The sequence below is a fragment of the Amblyomma mixtum genome, chromosome 6 (genome assembly GCF_055824585.1).
Source record: "Amblyomma mixtum isolate Tamu chromosome 6, ASM5582458v1, whole genome shotgun sequence".
Lineage (NCBI taxonomy): Eukaryota > Metazoa > Arthropoda > Arachnida > Ixodida > Ixodidae > Amblyomma > Amblyomma mixtum.
Genome location: NC_143017.1, coordinates 157,067,940 through 157,079,207, shown reverse-complemented (window position 1 = coordinate 157,079,207; position 11,268 = coordinate 157,067,940). Strand labels below are relative to the sequence as shown.

Genomic DNA, 11,268 nt, shown 5'->3' with positions numbered 1-11,268 from the left:
CCTTCCCTCCTTTTTAGCGGAAGCTAGCAACTCTTTCTTTTTTTCCGACTTGAAACGAACGCAGATGGTGAGGTTGTTTCTTCTCGTGGCTAAAGTCCGGGTACATTTCTCGAAAAACACGATTACTAAGCGGTCGGAAAGACGCAGCTCTTCTATATAAAGATTTGCAGCCACTGTGATGGTTATGGAGCAATGCAAATGACGGAATAAAACTAAGGCTTTCTGCGTGACAGTATCCAAAAGTAACTCTGATATGGTAATTAAATCAGGAATGAGCACCTTGGAAACTGCAGAGGTCACCGCAAGCCATTGTGCTCGTACAGTGCCTGCTCGTCACAATTATCGTTCGCTTCCACGCTTTGTATAGACCGAGCCTTTATTGGTGCATTGACAGTGCCTTAGTCCTCTGCCGAGATATTGTGGGCTCGATACCCTGCTTGACTATCCAGTCATCTATGGTGATTGATTGATTGATTGATTGATTGATTGATTTATTTATTTATTTATTGATTTATTGATTTATTGATTTATTGATTTATTGATTTATTGAATTATTGATTGATTGATTGATTGATTGATTGATTGATTGATTGATTGATTGATTGATACCGATTGATTGATTGATACCGATTGATTGATTGATTGATACCGATTGATTGATTGATTGATTGATTGATTGATTGATTGATTGATTGATTGATTGATTGATTGATTGATTGATTGATTGATTGATTGACAAGCAATGGCGGATGATGCGTGGGCAGATACTACAAGAACTGCGCGAACTTTCGTGAGACTGCCTGAATCCTTTTACCCAACCCCCTGCCAACAAGCATTTCATGTAAGCAACCTAGTAATCAACATTCAGATGTCCCCTATGCCATGGCTTGATGATCTGGTTTAGGTTTACCTTTCCTAACGCAGGCCTGCTATTTGCGCTGCAGTGTCTGCGATCCACGGCAGCGACGATGCGCCATAGACCGTGCCTTGCGGGCATGCACACCCTCGGGAACACGCACATTAGCTACTGTAGCACTGGTCGGACAAGCCGCGCATCCACAGCCAGCGATAGCGGGCAGAGGCTTCGAAGGGACACCCAGTGCCCCCCTCATCCCTTGCTTCGGCTTGGCGAAGCCTTCGGTAAACGAGGAGAACGATACGAGGAACAAAGGACGGGTGGGCGTCGTGTCCAACTTTGCATGCAGATGTATGCGCCTGGGCTTCACGCTTGCTCGGGGCGAAAACAATCAATGGTCCCCCTGACCGGTAATGGGCTTTGAAGCGCGCTGGTGATGACTATTGATCTCACCGCACTCCCTCCTTCGGGGGCCGCTCACGAATGGTGTGTGTGTGGGGGTGGAAAGGAGTCGGAGGTGCTAAAGTGTCGTATTTTGGCAAGTCTGAAAGATAAAGGATCGGTAATGTCTGCTACTAAAGGCTTTTCTCGTGCTTAGTTTTTTCTAAATTTGCAAGGGAGAGGAGGGCGCATGAAGTCCAAAATAAATTAACGTGTTGCAGTTTTGAGAAAGCGTCAGCTTGTGGCTAGGCCGGTAAAATTTCCATTTGTTTTTCCCACCCTGATATAATGCTCGTGGTATATAATATATGCTCAACTGCTTAGAGAAACATTTTTGATCGGAAAACGCTGCTTTATGAGCTTCACGCAAGCTTGCAACTGTTTTCTGAACTCCTTGCTACACATTTATACACGTTTATAACACGTATACCTGACAACATATATCTTTTTTTGTAACTTCAAACCAGCGCGCAAGATAAATCAACCAATTAGCCCCAGAGAAAAGTTATGAGCTTCAAAATTGTACGCAGCAAAATTCTGAGCTTATACCTCCATGTAATCCCGAACGCAGATTGGTCGTCTTCCGGATGGGAAATATTACTATTCATAATTAATCAGAGCTGTTCGCGTTTTTTTATTTCCTTTTCTTCAGTGATTCCAGGGACCGGCGGAACTGCTCCAGTCTAGCTCTAAATTACGCTGCCAGAATCTCCATCACGCAATGTCTTTATCATTTTCGACACTTAGCTTATGCGATTGCCACAAATAAAATTTTAAGTTTTAAAAGTCCGCCTTTGCGACCTCGTTTAGGACTTGCGAAGGTTGGCGTTCGGTATTTACTGACCTATAGTTATGGTACGGAGGCGCGTAAATTGTTGATTCTCGAACTTTTGATTCATCGAAACTGCCTTACAAGCCATTTCGTTTAATCTTTTAGCTTTTAAATGGTTGTTGCCTGAGCGTAAGTAGATGGCTGCACCGTTTATTTTTGAGCTTGTGCCTTCAGGAACGCCGGCAAGCAATGATCACCCAAACGACATATGAACGAAATGCTGCGGAAAAAAGGGCAACAATCTGAGTTTTGATTATTCTTGAAACATACTGTGTGACTTTTTTGTTAAGGTCGCTTTATTATTGTTTTTTTTTTCCTTGGCATTACCTTCCACTTGACTTTTTACACATTTGGTTGCCACACTGTTATTTCGTGAATCGAAGGCAGAATAAAACTGGAAACATACGTAGCGTTTCTCTGTGTGTCCAAGAACAAAAATTAACTGGCTACACAAGACTGCGGCTTAGTCACAACATTCGCAGTAGCCGTGATGTCTATCTTCTCTCCTTTCTGCTTCTGATCTTTCTCTCTTCTTCTTCTCGCTTTTTGCTTGGTTTGGCTTCTCCTTTCTTCTTTCTTTCGTTTCTTCTTTCTCTTCTTCTCTCTCTTTGCTTGGCTTGGATTTTGCCTTCTTCGTCTCTGCAACTTTTCCTTCTCCTCCTGTTTTCTCTTCTTTTCACACGACCACTCGAGGTGGGGTTCCAGTGAAGGCTCTTGCGGGAAAATGCCTCTTTTTTTAATGTGTGGCTGACAACGCCGTTTCTGATCGCAGAAGTGCATATGTTACTTCTGTAACCGCCCACGTCTACAGCGTTAAGTTGGCATGGTAACCACGCTGATGTAGTTAAGTAATCAAATAGTTTCAAATAACTGTGAAGTCACGGTACGTTGCTTATCCTTTTGAATGAATAAACTTTATTTTTCCACTTGAAAGGGGATGGACCGCAGATGAAGGCCTACAACTATGTAGCTTGAAAGTGTTTGTAGCCCAGTACAAAAGCAACATCAATAATAACGTGGCATAAAGGGTAGGTCGCAAACAAGACTACTAATTTTACAAGGGTACAAATATATAAAATAAAGAAAAAGAACATACAGAAAAAAATAACAACATTGGAGTACCGTCAAACAGAATAGTAGACCAACACTTGAAGCTGTTCGGTTCTGCTAACAAAATGTAACTTCAATGCCCTGAGAGGTAAAGACATCATTTGAGCTTGGGGTAAATTTGTTTAACAAATGAGGCAAGGAGAACTTTAGCGCCTGTCTTCCATAACTTGTTTGTGTGCGTGGCAGAACCCATTTATCGGTGCATCGGGTGAAGAGATATTCCTCTTTTGGTTTTAATTTAGTTAGGGACATGATGAAAGCAGCTGTTGTGGGAGAAGAGAACCTGGGACAATATACTAGCCGGTATTCAAAGAGGACATTAATATGAATAATCTTGCACTGAAGAAAAAAAATGAGCTCTGTAGGCTGTGTAACTGACCCCGGCAATTAATCTAATAACTTTCTTTTGAAGCATTAGTAATTTTTTAACGTTAGTGCTTGATGTTGTGGCCCAGTCCAATTGACAATAGTTGAGATAAGATTCACATGCTGCCGTTTCTATGTGGGCACTGTTTTAATGAGATTCTATTTGGAAAGACCAGAACGATGCAAGGAAATATCTCTAATCAGCGATAACCTGACTGCGAGAGACAGCAGCGAACAGAAGAGCTCACTGAATACTAGGCTAAAAATTCAGCTTTTGGAATATACATCCGTAAATTGTCTCAACACAGACTTCTTCCCGCGTCTTACTGAAGAAATCACGGCACACTCTGTGCTATCGTTTGTTTCATTCTTGTTTTATCCTCCAGGCAATATCAGTGCCTGTGTATGCCACACTTCCTCGTCTCAAATCTTAAATCTAGGAACAACTTTTCTGGGCCATACTGCTTGGGTCAGAAACCTTGCCCCTCTTCCGTGCTGTCGCAAAACTTCCTTGGTAGGCACAATTATATGAGCACGCGTGTAATGCAAGACGTCTCCCATATGCTCGCTCCTACATTCTGCACGCGACCGGTAGCGCCGAGTTAGTCTGCCGGCTCCCTGCACGTGTGTTGAGAGACTTTCAGTGCGTGGCAGCCACCCTTGACGCCTAATTAATCAGCGAACGCGAGCGAGCGAGCTCTCGCAGCGCCGCGACTCGCCCGCTACAGACGACGGCAACTCGCTCGGTGCATAATGCAAATGTTTCAGACATGACACGAGCAGGTTCTCTCAGGTCTCGGTTAAGATGCCGCGCCATCTGCCGTAGACACACGGCACATGTCGGCTAAGACGAGGGGAGAACTATACAACTATGCTGCAGAGTGACACTAATCTCAACGTTCAGCGATTGTGCATGTCCTCAAGATCGAACGGCGCTGGTTTCAAAGCGCTACGCTTTGAGCTTTGCGTACTACTGGACGCGAAAGTTCTGCTTTAGCGCCTGCTAAAGGCTGCGACGCGGGAACTTTTTTGGGTACCCGGGAGCGAACTGAAACGGTGCAGTGCCGGTTCCTTTCTTTCCTTGAAGGTGTGCCTGGACGATAGGCTATGAGCTTGCCGTACATAAAGTCTTTACTTCCGTTCTTCACACCTTTCATTTTAACTCAGTTCTTTCACTCCTTCCCCTTAATTTCCTTCCATCTGTCTTTCTTGGAGCAGAGTGGCAAACCGATACCTTCGTCACTTTAAATTCCTCATCTTTCCTTCTTCCTCTCTCTCTCTCTCTAACGATCAATCTTTAATACATAGATGACACAAGCCATAGAGCTTTTGCGAAGTGCGTTATACTGAGAACGTAGCGCGATTCTTTTAACACTACCGCCGTAATACTACCGCCTAAGACCTTAGGCTTCTGCGCACCTGATGAACCAGACGATTCTGCTTCTATTTTCGTGATCCCCATAGATCTTCAAAGGGACCTAGTGCATGCCGGTTGTATCATTTGATCGATGGTACAATGGCCCGATGGCACAACATCTGGCCGGCTGAAATGCCTAAAGGGTTCTGGCTGCGTTGAGGCATTTCGGTTATTTATTCTCATTGACCAACTCGCCAAGTAGATTTCGTACGTTCGTTCCTTCGTTCATTTATTCATTCGTTCGTTCGTTTGTCCATCCTCTTTCTTGTTTTTCCCTTCGTTTCTTTCTTTTACTTATCTTGCTTTGTGCTGTTGTCTTCTTTTTCTTAATTTTAAGGCGAAATCCTTTAATGCCTCATCGTTGTCCACAGAAGGTTGTCGACAGAAGGTTGTCAGCAGAGGTGTCAAGCTTTTCCGTTGGTCGAAATGGTTATGACGTCGGAGTGCGCAGATTCGCAGTAATGAGGTCACCCACGGATGCCTGACGCCCCCTTTTGGAGCAGACGACAACTAATAAAACAGTTGTCGTCCGCTACGACAGGGGGCGTAAGGCGTCCGTGGGTGACCACTTTACATACATCATTACTGCCAACAGAGCCATGGATACAACTGAACTCATCGAAGCAGCGAGAGAGTCGTGCTAAAGAAGCAGTCAAAGTGTGTAGTTGTAATGTGTAGTCAACGTGTGTAGTCAAATAAAGCACTAGTGTAGCACAAACAGTCTCGCAGTCAATGCCAAACAGCGCGCCAGGAACGGCTTTGGCCTTGCAGCACTTTAGACAGCCAAAGTGCCCCCTGAATTTTTTTACATTAGACCAAGCAGCACAATTATGAGTTCATAAGCGCCCCACCAGATGCACAAGTCTTTAGAGCCAATTCAAGTGGTCCTTTCTACTGCTTTCTACCCTCTAAACACCAGTACACCTATATGGAAGTAAAAAGGGAGTAAACAATTTTCTAGCGCACACCCTTTTATGAAAGGGTGTGCGCTAGAGGACCGTTTACTCCCTTCTGTTTAGAGTGTATATATTTGTTCAGAGTCCTTTTTTAATTTCGCTTTTTTTTATTTTTTAAGACCGCTGGTAGCACCTGCTAGGTGATCACGCAGCGAGCATAGAGACAAGAAAAAATTTAAAACCCTTAAAGGAGTTCATTAAATTTTAAATCTAAATTGAAGCACGTAATAAAATTATTAAGAATACGCGACTAATGAGTCTCTGTCAGAACTGCCAGTTGCCGGGTTTTTTTTCATGCGCATAAGCGCAGAATAGCTTGCTCAAGCTGGAGCTGCGTGCCGAGCGTTCTTTAATAAAACTCTTCGAGCATACTCGGCAACGCGTGTCCCAAGGGCATGCCTCATGCCGACGTCATAACGCGCTCCCCGCCAACGCCGAGCTGGGGATTTGAATACAGAAGTTTCGAGAACCCCCGCCGGGGAGTCTCCAGGCGCTCGCAGTGGTATTTCATTTTCTCTCTCATACTGTAAATGTGCCACTGCTGCCCACGTGACACATAGTAGCTCACGTGACCACTATGTGTCACGTGACCTGTTGTGTTTCATTCTGCAATCGGTCTGTCTTTCTTACATCACTCCTAGTTGTTGCTTTTTATAGATCTGTTCCTTCTGGTTAACATCCCTGCTTGCCCTGTTCCGGACTTTTTATCGCTCTCTCTCTCTCTTTTTTAGTGCTCAGTTTTCCTGTTCGCTTTTGTCACGTAATTCGAGGCCTCTCCACTTGACAAATACGTGCAATGTGTCACAGCGACCGGCCGATCGATCGACAACCATGGTTGGCCCGTAGTCCCAGAAGAAGAAGAAGAACTATGGCGAGCAAAGCACCGCAAGGCGCGGTGCAGCATGAGCCGCCCCAGGCCCTGAACCTTTCCGGAGACCAGCAGGCGGAAGGCGACAAGAGCCTTTCCACGACCACCCGGGTGCACGCCCGCCCCAGGGCACGCGGTGTCATCGTGGGCGCGAACCTGACGGTCGTGCTTCTCGCGCTCGTCGCCCTCTGGTGCGCCACGTACTCCTTCGCGGTGCGGCCGTCGAACCGCAACAGCCTCTTGTACAACCTGCTGAACAAGTCCTTCCTCTTCACCTTGTTCATGCACCTGGACACCCTCATCATCGCCCTCAGCGTGGCCTTCGGCACGGTTGCCGCCTTCGGCCTGGTGGGGGCACTGCGCGAGAACATCACCGTGCTCGAGGTCTACCAGTCCCTGATCGCCGTCCTCATCGTGGTCAACAGCGTACTTGCCATAGCGGGCGCGCTGGCACCCCACTCGGTACGCGACCACATCAAGGAGAGCGCGTACGTCGAGTTCGTCCAAGGCTACCGGCACAGCGAGTACTTCCAGCACCTGATCGACTCGCTGCAGTCGTCGATGGACTGCTGCGGCTTCTCGACCGAAAACTTTCGGGACTGGGACCGGAACGAGTACTTCCGCTGCGTCCAGGAAAACCCGAGTCGTGAGCGGTGCTCTGTGCCTCACTCGTGCTGCCGTAGCCGGATCCTGAGCGTGAATGACACGGAGCTCGTGCAGGCGCCCAGGTTCTGCGGCCATGGCGTGCTGCTCATGGAGGACCAGGAGGCCTGGAGGCGCGTCTACACGCGCAGCTGCGCCGACGCCGCGCTGACGTACGTCATGGACAACCTGGTGGTCTTCGTAGGCGTTGGCATGGTGCTCAACATGTTCATGTTGGGCATGCTCGTTACGTCAGTTTCGCTCCAGGATCAGATCCGCACAATCACGGCCATCTACGACGCGTACTACAAGGCCGTGAACGAAGGACAGGAGGCCATGGAGGAGGCCGGCGTGATCAAGTTGCCACAAAGGCCCCTCGATCAGCCGCCGGAGAAGCCAGCCGAGAAGCCGACAGTTTAACTTAGCTCGGTGGTTGGCCGCTGCTGGTTTATGTCCGTGCTCGCGATGAGCAACTGAGAGAGTTGCTAACGTTCCTTTCCGGACGCCTTAGTTTGTAATGCTGGTTTCGCAGAATTTTCATTTAACCTGCACAATTTTTTTCTGCGTCCTTACTTAGAGTCGTCGTGTTGAACTTTCTCTTTCCAATTATTTGTTCAATTCATTAAGAACATATTTTTTTAAAGATACTATTCATTTAGCTTCGATTCATTGTTATGTTTATGAAATATGTACCGCAACGCCCTGGTTATCATATGATTTTTACAGCGTAATTACATAGTCAATGTGTATTAACATGTTCTCTCAACTGCTAGTCAATATTTTGTGCATTTTTCATATTGCGTGCGTGAATCAAGCGCGCATGTGTCTGCCTCAGTGAAGCGGAGGTGTTCAAAAGACATCAACGCGTGATCTATATGATGAGGAAGATATGTAACTCAAAAACACGTTCTTTCACCTTGTACACGAACGCTACTAAAGAGTGTGCCTTTGGTTCATCTGGCCTGATTTTTATCCTTGGCTGATGACGCCGAAAACAACTAGGATTATCGAACTGTGACAACAGCCAGTTATTCGTACGTAACTGGCATAATTTTTCGTCGGTTTCGGCTTCACGCGAGTTAGCTGTGTGGCTACTAGCGTCATTTGCCGCACCGCAAGCTCACGCTTCCCGCTCTTACCTCAAATATTCTATCGATGTTTTTGTTCCTTTTTCTGTATCTTATTCAACGGCGCTCCTAGTCCATAAATGCTGGCAACACTCGAGTGCTTCGAGTCGAATAATTCCGCTTTTATATTCGTCGTGGCTCGACAGCTGGAGCCGCATTTCGATTTCGACGCGCGTTAAAGAACCCCAGGCGATGGAAATTATTACAGAACACTTTGACTCGCAGCTCAAAGGGCTGTAATGCATGGGGAAACTCCTCATCCGATCAACATTTCCTGTCTTGCAGCATAAAGATTTAGATGAAGCGTACAGTTCTACCGTACACCGGCTCTCACAAGACCAATTTTCTGTGCTCCTCTTTATTTATTTATTTTTCATTTTCCTACACAGATGAGCAGCACAGGTAACACGAAACCTCTAAATGAGCACTCACAACTTCCGCTCATGCGCAACGAGCACCTACTATCAGTTTAAATTTCGTAAGATCACAGCTCAATTACATTGGATGTGAGAACGATGTACCTTGTACTCTCGGGCTCGGCGCGCACTCAAGCAATCCTGCTCTGGAGCACAGCGTGTCCTTTGCTGCGCAACGGCGCGGAGACCGGACGCAGAAACTCTCAGCTGCGCCTAGGGCTGCGCGATGCATGCAGTTCTTCGAGCAAGCGTTGTTCTGTTCGCCGTTTGTTTACTTTCTTTTTCACCTCTGAGTGCCAGCTCAGACGTACAGAAATACGAGTAAGCTCGCAGTCTGAGCTGTCCAGCTAGAAGAAGGGAACCCAGGCAGTACTGCCCCATGAGGCGAGGAGAAAGCAGCTGGCGACACTCTCCGGGTGTCCCTGCACACAACTTCGGAGACAGAGCCTCGTTTCGAGCGAGGTCATTACTCACAATCAGCCGGAGAGCGACCGTATACTGCCCGGCCGATCACCCTGCGCCCCTGCCTACCGTCGGGGCCAGCGCAGACCGGAGTTTTGAAATCCGAGAAGCCGTCCGCGTCTGTACGGCGGGAGACATCACGAGGGACCTAAACTAGAATGGATGTTGCGACGGTGACCGTACAGCGTAGGGTGGGGGAGGTGGTATAAGGCTGGCTGAGTGGACTATGGTGTACTCGGCCCCGACCCAGAGCTAGGCGGTGCAACAACCCCCTCCACCCCCATCCCGCCCTGCCCATTCGCGCGAGCAACAGCGACGTCAAATCGATATTCGTCAAATAAGAAAGGGTTGTCTGAAAAAAAAAGCATGAAAAAATAACGGATTTTTTTTTTTGTTAGATAGTCTGTCGTGCTATTCGTGTTTTTGTTTTGCCTATTTTGATCGGCCTGCTTCGTCTTCCCCATTTCAACAAGGGACATATACGACCTACATTTAGTGGCGATTTATTTCAAAACTAGACGCTACAGGCAATGTAGAGGTTTGACTGTAAATCCTGGTGTATGAGAAGTAATATGTATACTAAATGTGAGCGCTAACTGCAGCAAAAAAAAACTTAGCTAGAACGAAACGCGGGCATCGTTAGAAGGCGCTTCGCACACAGCACGGACCATTCCGGGGCTCCTGCAATGCCCGCTTCCACCTCTGTAAAATCGGGTCGCTTACGCATAGTTGTCTCATTTATGTACAGCCAACACGGCATACTGTCTATACAGTGACAGCGGCATCAACACAGCAAGTTCGTTCCACAAGGAGAAGCAAATTTCAATTAAACGAGTAATTGCTCAGTAATTTAAATGCTTTGACGTTATCAGTGTTTCTTTTTTTGCGAAACTGCGGCGTACGTCTTTTCCAGATGGATCTGCAATATTTTGAGAACTTCCGAATACCTACGTGACTTCCAGTTTGTAAACTCGGACGATCTTCGCTACGCTATACTTCATACCGCACTTGTGAACGTCGCGCTAATCAGCAGAACATAATGACCACCGAACCACTGCGACATACACTACTGCACTATAGTCGCCCTGTAGTCACTATTTAGCCTCACTAAAACTCCAATAGCGCCCTTATAGGCAGGCGCTGTAATCAAATGAAAGTGTTTGATGATATTTTGCAATGGGCCGCGCGTTTTCTTACGAAACAAGAAAGCGTGTGTGTGATCTCTACTATCGTACACTAATTGTGCATTTTAAATAGGCAACTAGCGCGAAAACGTTGAGAGCTAGATCCAGCCGGTAGTTCCAGCGGCGCATTTAAGTAAGGGGGGTGGGCCCTTGTAAGGGGGGGTGGGCACAAGCCCCCTTCGTTTCTCTTTTTATTTTATCCAACCTTGTACACCAACTCATGACAGAAAGAGGCACATTGAACGTCTCTATTCCTTCAAATAGAAAATTTGAAAGGCTCAAATATAAGCAGACAGGCGAAATAATATGTAAGGTGAAAAGAAATGCCGTGGAAGAAGATGCAAAGTACAGAAATGGAGCCGGAAGTATTTTGAAGAAGAAAGCAACCTTGCACACCGCAGAAGATCCGGACTGACGTCTACCTTGCCTGGTTAAAAGGCCCCCTTGAAGATATGCAAAAGTAGCTAATTAGACATACAGTTGATCACGAAAAACTGCAGTTATGAAAATGCCTGTTTTAAATTGCACAGACAAAGGTGAACCATTTTTTTTTTTTTAATAAATGACTGAGATTGAGCAATATGGATGAAA

At 46.5% G+C, this 11,268-nt stretch overlaps 1 protein-coding gene across 1 annotated transcript; it reads left to right on the top strand.

Moving 5' to 3' along the window:
* The first annotated feature begins 6,846 nt into the window (after nucleotides 1–6,846).
* On the top strand, nucleotides 6,847–7,908 carry LOC149340920 (tetraspanin-33-like). Its single transcript, XM_089551201.1, has one exon. The coding sequence runs from the start codon at nucleotides 6,847–6,849 to the stop codon at nucleotides 7,906–7,908; it is 1,062 nt and encodes a 353-aa protein (XP_089407327.1).
* The last annotated feature ends 3,360 nt before the right edge of the window (nucleotides 7,909–11,268 follow it).

Excerpts from the sequence above, each read along its gene's own strand:
- LOC149340920 (XM_089551201.1), top strand. The coding sequence starts at position 6,847 with ATGGCGAGCAAAGCACCGCAAGGCGCGGTGCAGCATGAGCCGCCCCAG.